This window comes from Scyliorhinus torazame, chromosome 2, assembly GCF_047496885.1.
Source record: "Scyliorhinus torazame isolate Kashiwa2021f chromosome 2, sScyTor2.1, whole genome shotgun sequence".
Lineage (NCBI taxonomy): Eukaryota > Metazoa > Chordata > Chondrichthyes > Carcharhiniformes > Scyliorhinidae > Scyliorhinus > Scyliorhinus torazame.
This window is the reverse complement of record NC_092708.1, coordinates 374454790-374473014: the sequence shown is the minus strand read 5'-3', so window position 1 is coordinate 374473014 and position 18225 is coordinate 374454790. Positions and strand designations below refer to the sequence as shown.

General features: G+C 44.6%; 1 protein-coding gene across 3 annotated transcripts in view; it reads left to right on the top strand.

The window, feature by feature from the left end:
- The window catches only part of ylpm1 (YLP motif containing 1), a 155579-nt gene that overhangs the window by 26931 nt on the left and 110423 nt on the right, over nt 1-18225 (top strand). For all 3 annotated transcript variants that reach the window (XM_072493210.1, XM_072493217.1, XM_072493202.1), the window contains exon 2: nt 3011-3091. In XM_072493210.1, coding sequence (XP_072349311.1) covers nt 3011-3091 — 81 coding nt within the window. The remainder of the gene's footprint in view (nt 1-3010; nt 3092-18225) is intronic.

The window sequence follows — 18225 nt, the reverse complement described above, 5'->3', positions numbered from 1 at the left end:
CCATCTTTGATTCCCCCTATTTCCCTCGTTGCCATCCTCTTACGGAGCTGGTGTGCCAGCATCCGACTGGCCTTTTCCCCGTACTCGTAGGTCGCCCCCTGCGCCTTCCTCCACTGTGCCTCCGCCTTCCCCGTGGTCACCAGGCCAAACTCCATCTGGAGCCGTCGCCTTTCCCCAAGTAATCTTTCCTCCGGAGCCTCTGTGTATCTCCTGTCCACTCGCAAAATCTCCCCCACTAACCTCTCCCTTTCCATGCCCTCTGTCTTCTCCCTATGAGCCCTGATGGAGATTAGCTCTCCCCTGATCACCGCCTTCAACGCCTCCCATACCACCCCCACTCGTACCTCCCCGTTGTCGTTGGCCTCCAAGTACCTTTCGATACACCCCCTCACCTTCCCACACACCACCTCATCTGCCAGCAGTCCCACGTCCAGCCGCCACAGCAGGCGTTGGTCCCTCTCCTCTCCCAGCCCCATTTCCACCCAGTGCGGGGCATGGTCCGAAACAGCTATGGCCGAATACTCCGTCCCCTCCACCCTCGGGATGAGCACCCCGCCCGGAACAAAGAAGTCTATCCGAGGTAGGCCTTGTGCACGCGGGAATAGAAAGAAAATTCCCTGGCCTGCGGTCTTGCAAACCTCCTTGGGTCCACTCCCCCCATCTGATCCTAAACCCCCTGAGCACCTTGGCTGCCGCCGGCCTCTTTCCCGTCCTTGATCTGGAGCGGTCCAGTGCTGGATCCAGCACTGTATTGAAGTCCCCTCCCATTATCAGTCCTCCTACCTCCAGGTCCGGAATGCGCCCCAACATGCGCTTCATGAATCCAGCATCATCCCAGTTCGGGGCGTATACATTTACCAACACCACCCACGTCCCTTGCAACCTACCACTCACCATCACATATCTCCCTCCATTATCCACTACGATAGTCTTGGCCTCAAATGACACATGCTTTCCCATCAGAATCAACTAATGATAAGGTGATTGTTAAGAACCCAGCTGATGTTATTTGTAAGAGTGTCTCAAAACATCGAACGATAACTTGAAACACTGATTCTTAGTAGTGAATATTTGTTTGGAATAATGTGAGGAGCAATGTACAACCCAGTGAGGAACCAGAGCAGTCGTGGACTAAACAATAAAGAATATTTAATGAAGTACAAGAAAAAAAACACACAACAAGAGACTAATATGCAAAATGACCCTTAAGCATATGAATAACTAAGCACCCTGTTTTATCTGAAGTTGCCTCTTGTTTCCAAAATATACCCACATTTACTGAACTCACTGAGGCACCCCTTTCCCTAAGCAACATCTAATTTTGGTAACTCTACATCGATCAAATCCAGCTAATAGCCCCCACAAAATACCACTTGGGTGATCCAAGTCTTGGAAACGTCTCTTCCTGGTTCAACAAAGGCATAAAACGTCTTTTAGAGGAGATTATCTGTAATCTGCTGTGACCCTACCTGTTAGATGGAACTGGGCTGTCTGACTGATGGATGGATAACTAGCCTGCTTCCCCAACGTGGGTGTGAGCAGTTATACATTTCAATCTCTTTGATATCCCATCCTGTGGATTCGCTTTCTGCATTTTGCAAATTCCTTGCCGTTTGAAGTTAAATCGCTGGCTTTGAAAGCAGACCAAGGCAGGCCAGCAGCACGGTTCAATTCCCGTACCAGCCTCCCCGAACAGGGGAGAATGTGGCGACTAGGGGCTTTTCACAGTAACTTCATTTGAAGCCTACTTGTGACAATAAGCGATTTTCAGTTCATTTTCATTTCATTTGTGTAGCTCCACTGATCTCTGCTAAACAACAGTCAAAAAAGTCCAACAATGTCTCTACTTCCTACGGAAGCTAAAGAAATTCGGCATATCTGCATCGACTCTCACAAACTTCTACAGATTAGCCATAAAGAGCATCCTATCCGGCTGCATTACAGCTTGATATGGCAACTGCTCGGCCCAAGATCGCAAGGAACTGCAGAGTGTGGTGAACTCAGCCCAACGCATCACACAAGCTTGCCAACCTCCCATTGATTCTGTATACACCTCCTGCTGCCTCAGAAAGGCAGACAGCATTGTCAGACCCCTCGCACCCAGGCTTTGCCCTCTTCCAGACCCTTCTATCAAGCAGAAGCCTGAAGACCCGTACATCCAGAAATAGGAACAGCTTCTTCCCCACAGCTACCAGACTCCTCAACAACTCTCCCTTGGACTGATCTGTTCCCTGTAAGAACACTATTCATGGCGCCCTATGCTGCTCTTGTTTGGCCCTTGTTTCGCACTGTAACCAATCACTATTTGTTAATGTACTATTGTCAATGTACTCTGTCGATTATTCTTTTATCTACTATGTACGTACTGTGTACGTTCCCTTGGCCGCAGAAAAATACTTTCACTGTACTTCGGTACATGTGACAGTAAATATCAATTAATCAATCAATCAAGATTTCTGATATGGCCATTTGCACCTGTCTCTAGATGCCTCTTACTCTTGTTACTTGTCTGTTATTTTGTTTTAATCCCAAGGTCACTGTTAACCTCATTAATTTCCCTAATTCCGAACAATGATAAAATGGAATATATTTTCAGAGGAGTTGGAGTTAATAACTTCACTCTAGCATTGAAGCAAATTATTTAGTTAATAGAAGAATTTCATGTAAAAGATTTTATAAGGATAATTCTGGGATTTAATACAATGCAAGAAATACTGAGGTCAAGCAGTATCTGTGAAGAGAAATAAAGTTAACATTTCAGGTCAGATGACTGTTTATCAGAACTGGTTTAAGATAACCTTTGATTTCCAAAAAAAATGGTGCAATAATGATTTTATATTATACTTGAAAAATGGGATAATTCTTTGTTTTAAATTTTCCTGTTAGTCTGTTGTGAGAGAATCATTGTTAATGTTACTTTCAAAATTACTTTCAAAATACCTGTACACGTTTAAGCTGCACTAGTGAAAGCTCTACTGTATTCACATTCCAAGTTTCCTGTGTATTTCAGTCAGCGACAGCAAGCAGTGTGACGGCATCTGGTGACAAGAAGTCTAGCGATTTCTCCAAAGCAGAAAATGGCTCCTATCAAGTAAGTGTAAGACATCCTCTAATAAATCTTTTTGTCCATCAGAAAATGTGAATGAGCTACAAGTGTGTAGATACAGTGATGTTGTTTTAACTACTTGCCTTTGTACAGTACTTCATGTCTGCATATTTCCATAACAAATACCTATCACCATGTGGCAAGCAATGAAGTAACACATTATTAAAAAGCAATCGCACATTTTGCCAATAATGCACATAAAGGTTAAAGATCAAATGCTATGCCCAACAACAGCGTCCCATCATTTTTATTTATTAATCAGAAATTGAATTTGCCATATCTGGATTTCCAATTCGCCATGTGTGGCTAGTGGCTAATGCACCGAGCGACACTAGTGTAGATAAAGTATGTTCGCACTCTGAACAAGATGGTGCATTGGAAAAGCTGCTTTCTCCACTTAATGATCCAATAGTATGTTAAAGCTTTAAAAAATTTACATAAGGGATGTGTGTGTCTCGGCTAGGCCAGCATTTATTGCCCTTCGCTAATTGCCTTTGAGAAGTTGGTGGTAAGTTGCCTTCTTGGACCACTGTAGCCCCTGTGTAGGTAACCCCACAGTGCTATTAAGGAGGAAGTTCCAGATGTATTTCCAAGTCGGGATGATGAGTGATTTTGATGGGAACTTCCAGGTGGTGGTGTTCTCATGTATCAGCTCCTCTTGTCCTACTAGATGGTAACTATCTGGGGTTTAGAAGGTGCTGTCTAAGGAGCCTTGGTGAATTTCTGCAGTACATCTTTTAGATGGTAAGCACTGCTGCAGCTGGATTCTTAGCCTCTGACCTGCTTTTGTAGCCACAGTATGACTAGTCCATTTCAGCTTCTGGTCAATGGTCAACCACAGGATGGTGATATTGGGAAATTCAGTGATGGTAATGCCATTGAGTGTCCAGGAACGATAGTTAGATTCTCACTTGCTGGAGATGGTCATTGCCTGACACTTGTGTGGCACGAATGTCTGTTTCGTTTTATCAACCCAAGCCTGGATATTGTCCAGTTGTTGCTACATTTGAAGAGGAAGTGCTTCAGTATCTGAGGAATCGCAAATGGTGCTGAACGCTGTGTAATCAACAGCGAACATCCCACTTCTGACCTGATGATGGAAGGAAGGTCATTGATGAAGCAGCTGAAGATGGTTGGGCCTGGGACACGAACCTGCTAGAACTCTTTCTGTGGTGTCCTGAAACCTCCAATAACCACAACCATGTTCCTTTGTGTTAGGTATAATTCCAACTGGTGGAAAGTTTCCCCCCTGATTCTCATCAACTCCAGTTTTGCTAGGGCTCCTTGATGCCATATTTGGTCAAATGGTGCCTTGATGTAAAGGGCAATCACTCTCACCTCACCTCTGGAATTCAACCCTTTTGTCCATGTTTGAACCAAGGCTGTAATGATATTGGAAGAGTGACCCTGGGGGAACCCAAACTGAGCATCTGCAAGTAGGTTATTGTTGAGTAAGTGCAACTTGATAGCACTGTTGATAACACCTTCGATCACTTTACTAATGATCGAGGGTAGACTGATGGGGTGGTAATTAGCTTTGTCTGATTTCTTGTTTACGGGACATAACCTGGTTAATTTTCCACATTGCCGGGTAGATCCCAGTATTGTCGCTGTGCTGAAACAGCTTGGCTAGGAGCAAAGCAAGTTATGGTGTGCCAGTCTTTTCGAATATTACCGGAATTTTGTCAGGGACCATAGCCGTTGCAGTATCCATTGTCTTTAGCCATTTCTTGATAGCACGTGGGATGAATCAAATTGGCTGAAGACTAGCATCTCTGATGCTGAGGACCATGGAGAAGGCTGGGATGGATCAGCTACTTGCCACTTCTGGCTGAAGATTGTTCCAAATGCGTCAGCCTTATTTTAGCACAGATGTGCTGGACTCCTATGTCTTTGAAGATGGGGATATTTTTGGAGTCGTCTCCTCCATTGATTTGTAAATTGCCACCACTATTCACGACTGGATGTCGCAGGACTGCAGAGTTCAGATTTGATACATTGATTGTGGAATTATCTCAGTCTATTGCTTATGGTGTTTGGCACGCAAGTACTCCCATGTTGCACCTTCAACGGGTTGACACCTCATTTTTTAGATATGTCTACTTTGTTGTGTTCTGTTTATGACCGTGGTAATGATGTACACAGAACATCTAGTTCTTTACTAGAAAGTTGATTTATTAACAAACACGTGGAAAGATAACCAACGAACTATAATACAAACGATGGCTACTAAATGAATTCAGTGAATTCGCCTGGAGGTATTGAGTGCGACTAGCCTCTTGTACGACTTACCAACTGGTGGAGTCTCAAGTCACATGGTAGATCTCTATCACCATCTGCAGGTCGAAGGTCATACCGTTAACTATATACATTGATAAACAACTATATACATTGATGTGTACATGCATATCACCAAATACCACTGGTCCTGGCATGCCCTCTTGCACTCTTCCTTGAACTAGGGTTGACCCCCTGGCTTGGTAGTATTGGTAGAGCGGGGGATATGCCGAACCATGAGGTTACAGATTGTGGTTGATTCCAGTTCTGCTGCCGCTGATGGCCCACAATGCCTCATGGATGCCCAGTCTTCAGTTGCGAGATATGTTCAAAATCTATCTTAGTTAACACTGTGGTAGGACAACACATCACGATGGAGGCTATTCTTTATGTGAAGACAAGGCTTAACCATTTGAGAGACTTATTAGGCAAACGTCGGCCTCATTCATTTAGAATTAGATTTATTGTCACGTGTACAGATGTACAGTGAAAGGTATTCTGTGTACTTTCGAAGCAGATCACTCCATATATGAAAAACATAGGACGTACGATAAATACGCAATGTAAATACATAGATATAGATATCGGGTGAAGCATATGGAGTATAGTGCTACAACAGTAGAGAAGATGTGTCGAGAGATCAGTTTGGTCTGTAAAAGGTCCATGCAGGAGTCTGGCAACAGCGGGGAAGAAACTTTTTTAATCTGTGGTCCGTGTTCTCAGACTTCTGTATCTTCTGCCCGATGGAACAGGTTGGAAGAGAGAATAACCCGGGTGGGAGGGGTCTTTGATTATGCTGCCCGCTTTCCCAAGGTAGCGGTGTGGACAGAGTTAATGGATGGGAGGTGGGTTTGTGTGATGGACTGGGCTGGGTTTGTGTGATGGACTGGGCTGTGTTCATGACTCTCTGTAGTTTCTTACGGTCTTGGACCAAGCTGTAATGCAGCCAGATAGGATGCTTTCTGTAGTGCGTCTGAAAAAATTGGACTCAATGGGGAATGCCGAATTTCCTTAGTTTCCTGAAAGCGCTGTTGTGCTTTCTTGGTCATAGCATCGATGTGGGTGGACCAGGACAGATTGTTGGTGATGTGTACACCTAGAAATTGAAGCTGTCAATCATTTCCACCTCCGCACCATTGATACAGATAGGGGTGTGTTTCCTGAAGTCAGTGTGTGGCACAGTGGTTAGCACTGTTGCTTCACAGCGCCAGGGTACCAGGTTCAATTGCCGCTTGGGTCACAGTCTGTGCGAAATCTGCACGTTCTCCCTGTGTCTGCGTGGGTTTCCTCCGGGTGCTCCGGTTTCCTCCCACATGTCCTGAAAGACGTGCTGTTAGGTAATTTGGACATTCTGAATTCTCCCTCAGTGTACCCGAGCAGGCACCGTAGTGTAGCGACTAGGGGATTTTCACAGTAACTTCATTGCAGTGTTAATGGAAGCCTACTTTTGACCATAAAGATTATTATTATTGTTATTACCAGCTCCTTCATTTTGCTGACATTGAGGGAGAGGTTGTTGTCATTGCACCATGTCACTAGGTTCTCTATCTCCCTCCTGTACTCTGACTCACCAATGTTTGAGATCTGACCCACAACGGTCGTGTCATCGGCAAACTTGTAGATGGAGTTAGAGCCAAATTCTGCCACACACCATATGTGTATTAAAAAATATATATTTATATTAAAGGCACTTGGCATTTTACATAAAAATACCAGAAGACCCCCCCCCCCCTGCTGACACCTTAATTCCCCCTGGAGGAATCGATAAACGGTTTCCACCTCAAGGTGAATGCCTCCTCCATCCCCTGGAAGGCAAACTTGACCTTCTCCAGATGCAGGTCACTCACCCACATCCTCGCCTTCGGCGGCTCCAAGTCCCACCAGCACAAGATTAGTCTCCAGGCTATCAGGAAGGCAAAGGTCAATAATACATCGGCCTCTCCCCACCTACCAGATCTTCGTCACGCCAAATATTACCACTCCAGACTCGGGGTCAAACCCTCCCCCCACCCCCCCACAAGAATCTCAGACATGTCTCCGAGAACCCCCTCAACTTTGGACATGCCCCAGGCGGCACATGGCACAGTGGTTAGCACTGCTGCCTACACCACTGAGGGCCCGGGTTCGAATCCTGGTCACTGTCCGTGTGGAGTTTGCACATTCTCCCCATGTCCGCGTGGGTTTCACTCCCACAACACACAGATGTACAGGTTAGGTGGATTGGCCACTCTAAATTGGCCCTTAATTGGAAAAAAAAAGAATTGAGTACACTAATTTTAAAAAAAAACTTTCGACATGCCCAGAACATGTGAACGTGATTTGCGGACCCTTCGCATACTGCCCACGCCTATCCTCTACTCCAATTTTTTTTAAAAAACAGCTCATCCTCACAACCAACCTGTGAGCCCTATGCACTGCCTTAAACTGGGTGAAGCTTAACCTTGCACACGACGAGGATGCATTCGCCCTCCACAGGCATTCGTTCCATGACTCTCACCTCCCCACCCAACTCCTCCCATTTCTGTTTGATCTCCAACGGTCCACCCTCCCACTCCATCAACTCTCGGTAAATGTCTAGAAGTCTCCCCTCCCCAATGCCATCCTCCAACAACAGCTTGTTTTGCAGAACCAAAGGTGGCTGCTCCCTCCTCACAAAGTCCCTCCCCTGCAGGTTCCTGAAGCCATTCCCCTTGAGCAACTCCTCCATTTCTTTCAACTCTTCCACACTTGCAAACCTATCCCCTGTAAACAAATCCCTAAAGTACTCTGTCCCCACCTGCCGCCACCCCTGGAATCTCACATCCAGTCCCGCCGGCACAACCCTGTGATTGTCACATATCAGTGCCCACAACGACATGCCCTCTAACCCGAAGTGTTGCCTGCACTGGTTCCAAACCCGCAAAGTTGGAACCGCCACCGGGCTCACGCAATGTTACACAATAATTGGGTACCATTTAAAGTACCCAATTATTTATTTTTCCAATTAAGGGACAATTTAGCGTGGCCAATCCACCTACTCTGCACTTTGGGTTGTGAGGATGAGACCCACGCAGGCATGGGGAGAATGTGCAAACTCTACATGGACAGTGACCTGGGGCTGGGATCAAACCCGGGACCTCGGCGCCATGAGGCGCAGTGCAAGCCACCGTGCCGTCCACTTGGGAATAAAGATGGGGAGGTTCTGGAACACAAACAAGAACCTGGGCAGCACCATCATTTTAACAATCTGCACGCGCCCAGCCTGTGACAGCGGCAACGCATCCCACCTCTTAAAAGTCAGTCTTCATTCCCTCCACCAATCATGCCAAATTCAATTTGCAGCTGTGCCTAGCTCCGCGCCACCTGAATTCATAGATCCTGAAAACCCGCCCCCACAACCTGGAAAGGCAACTCCCCTCTTCGCCACTCCTGCCCTCTGGCATTAATCGGGAACACCTTGCTTTTCCCATGTTCAATTTATACCCCGAGAACCGCCCATATTCCCTCAGATCTCATCCCACCCTGCTCAATCCTCCTCCAACCCCACAACGCGCTAAGTGCCATTGACTACGGCTCTATCACCAAAGCAGAATGCAACGAGGAAAGCGGCTCCCCCGCCTCGCCCCCTGCTGTGCCCTGACCTCGTCCTATTCGTCTGGACACTAACCATCGGCTCCCTGTACAGCAACTGAACCCAATCCACGAACACTGGCCAAAACCTGAACTGATCCTGCACCAACAAATATGCTCACTCCCACCAGATCAAAAGTCTTTTCCAAGTCAATTGCCACCACAACTTCTCCCACCTGCCCCTCTGAGGGCATCATAATGACATCAAGCAGCCTGCGCACATTCGCTGACTGCCACCTCTTTACAAACCCCGTCTAGTCCTCCCATATCACCCTCCGCACACAATCCTCTATCTGCAACGTAAATACCTTAGCTAACAACTTTGCTTCCACATTAAACAGCGATATTGGGTGGTACACTGCTCTGGGTCCTTATCATTCTTTAAAATCCGCAAAATGGATGCCTGCGACAATGGTGGGATGGGGCGGGAAGAATCCCCCTTCCACTCGCCTGGTTGTGCATCTCCGCTAGCAGAGGTCCCAACTACGCACCAAACATCTTCTAAAACTCTGCTGGGAACCAGTCCGACCCCGGGTCCTTCCCTGCCTGCATCGATCCTGCGCCACCCATCACCTCCCTCAGCCCAATCGGGGCCCCAATCCCTGCACCCTCTCCTCCTCCAACATAGAGAACTCAAACCCATCCAAGAACCGCCTCATACTGTTCTCCCCAAAGGCAGTGGAGTTGGAGCTCTGAAATGAGCTGGAAGAGAAATTGCATCTTCAGAGTCTTTGCGAATAGCTTCCCAGAGACTGAAGCTTTTCATTTTTTGATGCTGTGGGAATTGGTGCTGTATCCCTAAAGTTTAAACAAATTAAGGGTTAAACTTGTCAACAGGCTACATTTAAAAAAATATAATTTTCTAACTAAAACAAAGGAGAGCACATAACAAATCTTCAAATAGCATTTTTAATTTATTTTTCTAGAAGCACAGCAGGTGGCCCAGCTCTGATGGAACAATAGACATTTTTTGTAAACCAATGGAGGTTTAGGTTCCACACTGACATGAGTGCTGTACTGTTGGAAGTGCTGTCTTCCTATTACGATATTAAACCAATACCCTGTCTCTCCTGCCAGATGGACCTAAAAGATTCCATTGTACTTCCCAAAGAGAAGGAGAGTTCTCTCTCTGCCCTGGCCAACTTTTATCTCTTAACCAACATCACTGAAACAGATCATCTGGTTCCTCTCGATGTTTGATAGATTTATTGGGCAAACTAGTTGCTGCATTTTTTTTACATTACAGCAGTGACTACATTTTGAGAAATTTATTGGCTGTAAAGCACTTTCGGACATTTTAAAAGGCACAATATTTTGGAATGCTGGCTCCTGAATCTAACAGGGATCCTATTTTGTAAGGGGGCATCTGAATTAGAAACCAGATCTTTTCACGTGGAAGGCTTTGATTCTCAAGGCCTTTCCATTGAAGTCAGTGTTGAACTAAAGTTGAGCAGTGAAATATTTATGTTGTCACAACCTCACAGATAACAGGAAGGTGAAGATTGAAATTTTGAGTCCTGTTCTACATTGTATCTTTCTTCAAATATTCACTTGTTTCGTAAATGCTTTTGATTCAGGGCATTCTCAATTTATTTCAAATACCAAGAACAACTAAATAGTTTGTTGCATGAATAAAAATAGCTATTGGGAACTATCGTATGAATCGCTTAGTTGTATACAGGGTCCATTTTGTCTCCATCAGCCCTATTACTTATAGACCATGGGTACTAAAGTTCCTTTGAGTGTAAGCTGTTGACTTTGCTGTGAAATTGGGAGGAATAATATATAGACATGGGTAGAATTATATCATTGTTATTAGCACTGAGAAACAGCACATTAATATGTATCCATGTATTTCAATCGTTACGTTTTTCCTCTTCCTATGTATAAAATCTTTTTTTATGCCATGAATATAATATTGTGAATATTCAGTAACCTTTGGAAAACAGCATCAAGTTACTAAGAGAGGTGGGCTAGTAGTAATACATTACAGCCATGTATTCATGACTAAAACACCTGATTCTACTGGATGCAGTAACACATTGGGTACATTACCAGATTGATCCAGAGTTGGTTACAATCTAACCATGGCTGTTTGTAAATTTGAATTTGGCTTAAAAAAAGCACTAGAATAAAAAGCTGATATCAATTTAAAAAGTGACTGTAAAAAGCTGGCATCAATAAAAGGTAAATAAAGCTGTGTCAGGGTGTCATAAAAATCTATTCGGTTCACTTCTGCACTTCTGGGAAGGAAACATGCCATTCATAGCTGATCTGGTTGATAAGTGACTCTAGTCCTGTACCAATGTGATTCTTAATTGCTCGGAAATTGCATGATAAAGTATTTAATTGTATAAAACTGGCACAAGAAAGAAAGAGCAGACAGACTACCCTGCTTCAAACTAAAGATCAGATTTGGGCACAGCAAGAGCACACCCAGCTCGCGTGATCCTGCAGTGTTCCTCACTAATCTGGCGATTGTGACAAAGTTTGGAGAGCTGTTTCCATTAGGAAATAGAGCTGATTTAAACAATTTATATTTGTATAGTGGGTTTAGAAAAAGGTTTGAGTTTAATTTTATGCTTAATTTGTGTTTCTGTGCTTGTGTGCTAAGAAAGAGTAAAAATTTTATTTAGTTCATATTAAAGAAAGGTGCCTACATGTCTTTGCATTTTGGTTTCACTTTAAACCGTGCTTGCATCGTAATTAAAAGCTTACAACATAAAAGCAATTAGAGGTTAAAAAAAAAACTAAGCTGTTGAACTGTAACCAGGGGCTCATACTAAAATGTATAAGCAATTGTGGTTCAGTTGGCACCAAGTACCTAAGAAAGCCGATCTCGCGGGAACTGCGAGCGAGGCAGGGCAATGGAGTAAGGGCAGAGAGCAAGTTCCAGAAGCTAAAGAACAGTTCATAAAACCTGGGGATGAAAAGAAAGCCCGAGGAAGACTGATGTTAAAGGGACAGGGGCAGCATGGGGACACAGTGGTTAGCACTGCTGTCTCACAGCACCAGGGACCGGGGTTGTATTCCGACCTTGGGTGACTGTGTGGAGGTTGCACATTATATATTTTTTATAATCTTTATTGTCACAAGTAGGCTTTATTGTCACAAGTAGGCTTACATTAACACTGCAATTAACATTCTCCCCCTGTCTGCACGGATTTCCTCTCGGTGCCATAGTTTCCTCCCACTGTTCAAAGATGTGCAGGTTAGGTGGATTTGCCATGCTAAATTGCCCCTAGGTAGGGTTATGAGGATGGGGCGAGAAGTGGGCCTAGGTAGGGTGCTCTTTCAGAGGGTCGGTACAGACTCGATGGGCCGAATGGCCTCTTTCTGCACTATGATTCTATGACAAAGAACAGGATTCTGAACAAGGTGCTGTTCACTTTAAAAGAAAGGGGGAGAGGTTTCCAGTTAAAGATAGAGCTGCAAGATGCAGAACTGGTGAAGTCAGCTAATGCGAAGCCAGACATCTGAAGTAATCCGAAGGATGGTGACACCTTAATCCAGCCTATAAAGCAGTACTGTTCTGTTGGTATGGCTGGGTACCTGAGAGATTACGTAGAAGCTGGAATACAAGCAGCACAGTGGGTAGGTAGCACTGTTGCTTCACAGCTCCAGGGACCCAGGTTTTATTCCCGGCTTGGCTCACTGCCTGTGTGGGGTCTTCACGTTCTCCTGGTGCTCCGATTTGCTCCCACAAGACGTGTTGTTAGGTAATTTGGACATTCTGAATTCTCTCTGTGCCCGAACAGGTGCCGGAATGTGGCGACTAGGGGCTTTTCACAGTAACTTCATTGCAGTGTTAATGTAAGCCTACTTGTGACAATAAAGATTATTATTATATTATATATAAGGTAAAGGTATACTGAAAGGAGAGGTTTAAATCTTGCATGTAGATCCTTGGCGAAGGCATCTGAAAGTGTTGTGTGGGAGAAGATTTCAAAATGTGCTCTTCAAGGGTGGTGATTGGAAACCCTCGTGTGGAAACCCTCGTGTGGAAGTCATCGAGTTCCAGTGAGACCAGTTGGCTCATAGTGTGATGCGCATCTGGGGGATGAGAAACTCACAGAAATTGAATTGGGTGGCATCTGTTACTTGGTTTCAGAGGTTGGCGTATCTGACCACATTTTGTCTATTGATTTACATGGACTGTGTACTTCCTGAAAACACTATAGTACAAGATATTTTGTAATCTGTGTAATCCTTCTAGATCTCTGTGTATCTGTGAAGGTTTAGTGGGAGTGAAGGAGTAATGCATTATAGTTAATCTTTGCTTGTTAATAAATATTTTATTTGTTTATTTGTTAAAGGTCAATCTGCAGTCCTGTAACACTCTCATCTGCATCTCTAAACAAAAAAATAAAACTTATGATCTATTGAGCCAGAGTTCCGTTCTGGGATCTGACTGTCCAGTAGTAATATTAGCTGGATCGTAATGGTTTCACAGACTAAGGAAGCAACAGCCTGCTCACAGAATCATGGTCGGAAGTAAGGGGCGGCACGGTAGCACAGTGGTTAGCGTAGTTGCTTCACAGCTCCAGGGTCCCAGGTTCAATTCCCGGCTTAGGTCACTGTGCGGAGTCTTATGTGTTCTCCCCGTGTCTGCGTGGGTTTCCTCCAGGTGTTCCGGTTTCCCACAGTCCAAAGATGTGCAGGTTAGGTGGATTGGCTATGCTAAATTGCCCTTAAGGTTAGGTGGGGGGGTTACTGGGTTACGGGGATGGGGTGGAGGCGTGGGCTTAGGTAGGGTGCTCTTTCCAAGGGCTGGTGCAGACTCGATGGGCCAAATGGCTTCCTTCTGCACTGTAAATTCTATGATCTACTAAGGTTCCAGATTCCTCCATCATCATTCATGAGCATGTCTCATCACAGGAGCAGAACAGACCCTACCAAGATGGCAGCACAGTGGTATATAATTGGGTGGAAGTGGCCCTGACTCTGAACCCGTGAATCCTCATGGAATAAGATCAAACATGGGCAAGGAAACCTGCTAATTACCACCTCCGGCTTCCCTCACTGATGAGTAAACACTCATCCAAGTTGAACAACACTTGGAGGAAGCTTGGAGTAGAAGGGCTCATATGTATTCTGGATGGGGGACTTAAGTGTCCAAGAAAAGAAACACACATCTCTGAATCTATCTTACTGTGGGAGAATTGTGCACTCAGCATCAGGCAGATCAGAATTCAACTCCTCTCCAAAGTTTCTCCACCAACTTTGCCTCTCTCCACAGCCTTCTCCAAAAAACTGGCCCTCTCCAGAGCTTCTCAAAATGGCTCTGCCTTCCTTGGCTCCACCCAGCAATCATCTCATCTGAAGCTGAAAAACAAATTATCTTTTCCAAATGGAAACCACATTAACTCGCCGGAAACTTTCCCAGTCAAACTACAGTTCGTTAATCTAGACTGAAAAACATTCCTTGTCAATTTCATCTTCTGGCTGCTAAAAACGCAGAGGCCCTGCAAAACAGAATTCTTCAAAAAATATATATTACCATGGCAGTCAAACACGCTCTAACTCCAGGCCTTTAATCCTTAAATTGTCCAATGCATAGAACTCAATATTATTAAAGTCTTCCAGTCGACACACACAGGCGGGGAGCAGCTGATCGGAGTGGCAGGGAAATTTGAAAAAGCTGCGTTGCGATTGCCAGAGGTACAGTACCGGAGGTCAGAGAGAGAATGAAGCTGGTGGGGAGCAGTTGATCGGAGTGGCAGGAAAACTTTAAAAAGTGCACAGTGAGATCCAGAGGCACAGAGTGCCGGAGAGAGCTCGAACCTGGTGGGAGCGGTGGGAAAACCTTAGAAAGAGCCGCATTCACTGAATGGAGAGGCGGAGCTCCTAAAGTGGCATCAGGATTCAGAAAGCAACGTGGGCAAGATGAAGCAGCTGATTGGGTCAGTGGGGGCAGTTGTGGGCCAGGGTAGGAGTTGCAGTACAGTATAGAGTGAACACGTCTGTGTGATATCGCAGGTAAGTGACTAGTAGGTGAGTTTCTTGCTTCTCTCTTTCTGACTTTGCAAGCGAATGCCTGGTAGGAAAACAAATTGCAGGAAGTAAAGATTAGTGGTATGGATAAAAACAAATTGAAATTCTAAATTAAATAAATTCTAATTGAACAAAATAGGCCAGGCGATGTGTTGTAGCTGCAATATGTGGGAGCTGGTTCCATGGGAGATGGAACCCATTGTGGTCATGGCAACCATGTCTGTAGCAAATGTTGGTTGCTCGAGGAACTTCGGCTCAGGGTTAATGAGCTGGAATATGAGCCTCAGACATTGAGACACATCAGGGAGGGGGAGAGTTACCTGGATAGAGTGTTTCATGAGGCAGTCACACCCCTTAGATTACTGCCTTAAAATCTGTCAATGGTCAGGGACAGGAGGGTGTGACTGCAAGTGAGACAGGTAGAGGGATCCAAATGATAGCACTGCAAGAGCCTTAACCCTTGTCCCTGTCCAATATGAGATTCCTGCTCCTTGAGTGGATGAGAGAGGGCATTGTAGGGAGGATGAGCAATCTGACCATGGCACTGTGGTTCAGGGAGCTGTTCAAGTGGGGGGAGAAAAGTCAAATGTAGTTGTAGTTGGGGATCATATAGTCAGGGGAATAGATACTTCTCTAGCCAGGATTGAGAATCTCGAAGACTGTTGAATGCCTGGTGCAAGGGTTTGGGAAATCTGCTCTGGACTGGAATGGAACTTACAGTGGGAGGATCCAGCGGTCATGGTCCATGTAGGCACCAACGACATAGGTAGAATGGGGATTGAGGTTCTGTGTCGGCAGTTTGAGGAGTTAGACACTAAATTAAAGAACAAACTTCCAAAGTTAGGATCTCTGAATTATTACCTGAGCCATGTGCAAATTGGCATAGGGTATGTAAAATTAAAGACATGAATATGTGGCTCAAAGACTAGTGAAAGAGAAGTGGGTATTGATTCCTGGGACTTCTGCATCAGTACTGGGGTAAGTGGGGGCTGTACCTTTGGGACGGTCTATATCTGAACCATGCTGGGACCAGTATTCCTGTGGACCGTATAACTAGGGAAATAAAGAGAGCTTTGAACGAAAGAGTGGAGGTGAGGGTTCAGTTGCTTGTAAAATTAGGAGGTTAAAGGTAGGAGTACAGGTTGGTGATCAGTCTGAGTGTCAACGGAAAACAGGTAGCGACAGATTATATGAACATTACAATGCACCAAGGACTCGTACAAGAGCCCTAACTAGAAATGGAAGAATGGAAGGTTTAAAAAAATCAGGGGTGTATGAGTGAGCGGTGGGACAGGGTAGTGAGGGGGATCTTGGCTGTCGTAGTGCGACAGGCCGGGGCAGGAAACATAAACAATATGCAACACAGAGCAAATCTAGAGTTGTAAATAACTATAAAAAATCAAAGCTAAATGTTCTTTATCTGAATGCACGAAGAATTTGCAACACGATAGCTGAGTTGATAGTACAGATTGCAACATATGAGTATGATGTATTGGTTATTACAGAAACATGGTTGCAGGGTGACCAGGACTGGGTGCTCAACATTCCAGGAAATACAATGTTCCAAAAAAAACAAGCCGAAGGAGAAAGGAGGTGGGGTGACATTGTTAATTAAGGAAGGTTCAGAGCAGTGCTGAGTTGTGATTTAAAGGCAGTGGATACTGATGTAGAATCGGTTTGGGTTGAAATCCTGAATAGCAGGGGAAGAGGGGAGGCTCAGTGGTTAGCACTGCTGCCTGAGGACCCAGGTTCGATCCCGGCTCCGGGTCACTGTCTGTGGAGTTTACACCATTTTCCCCCGTCTGCGTGGGTCTCACACCCCCACAGCCCAAAGCTGTGCAGGGTAGATGAATTGGCCACGCTAAATTGCTCCTTAATTGGAACTAAAAGAATTGGGTATTCTAAAAATATATATATATTTTTTAATGAATAGCAGGAGAAGGAAAACCAGGGTGGGAGTCGTCTGAAAACCCCCAAAATATGACTACTTGAATGGCCAGTGCATAAATGGGGAAATATCAAGGGCCTGTTTAAAGGAGACTGCAATTATCATGGGAGATTTTAATCTGCATATTAATTGACAAACCAAACTAGCATGTAGCGTAGAAGAATAATTTGTGCTTCAGGGATTGCTTTTTAGAGTAGTACGTTGTGGAACCTACCTGGGAACAGGCTATTTTAGATTTGATGTAATGAAGGATTAATAAATAATCTTGTGGTTAAGGATCCTCTAGGGGGTAGTGACCACAATATGATAGAATTGCAGATACAATTTGTTGGTTAGCACCATAGATTCATAACCAGTGTCTTCAACATAAATAAGAGCTATTATAGTATGAGGGAGGAATTCTCTAAAGTGAACTGGGTATAAGATACAGGCCAATCGATGAGCAGTGGCAGATTTTCAAACAGCCGGTCCATAATACTCAGCAGCCGTTTATCCCAATCAAAGAAAGGGATTCCACGAGGAAGAGGCAAAATCCATGGTTAACAAAGGAGGTCAAGTATATTGTTAAATTGAAAAGCAGGATATACAAAATGGCATGGGATAGTAGTAGACCAGAGGACTGGGAAGTTTTTCGAATTTAGCAACAAAAAAACTAAAGCTCATAAGGAAGAAAATGAATTTTGAGAGAGAACTTGCATGCAGTATAAAAACAAACAGCAAGAGTTTCTATTTATAAATAGGAAGTGGGCGGCTAAGGTAAATGTGGGACCTCTGCTAAACAAGGCTGTGAATTAATAGCAGCAAACAAAGAAATGGCGGATATGCAAAATATATTTTTTGCATCAGTGTTAACTGGAAGACATTGCAAACATCCCTGAGGTATCAGATGGGCTGATTTCAAATAAAATCTCAATCGCAAGGGATAAATTCAAGGGGCTAAAGGCAGACAAGCCGCTAGGATCCGATGAACTGCACACTTTAATGGAAGTGGCTGCAGAGATAATGGGCCCATTGGTTGAAATTTTTAATTACTCGTTAAATTCCGGGAGGGTACAAGAAGATTGGAAAATAGCCTTGCTCAAACAGAAGGCAGGGAACTATAGACCTGGTAGTTTAACATCACTGGCAAGACGCTGGAGTCAGTAATCAAAGAGGAAATAGTTAATCATTTAGGAAAGCTGAATACAATTAAACCTAGTCAACATGCGTTTATGAAAGGTAAATCATGTTTAACAAATTTACTTGAATTCTTTTGAGGATGTAACCGGGAGAGTAGATGGAGAGAAACCTG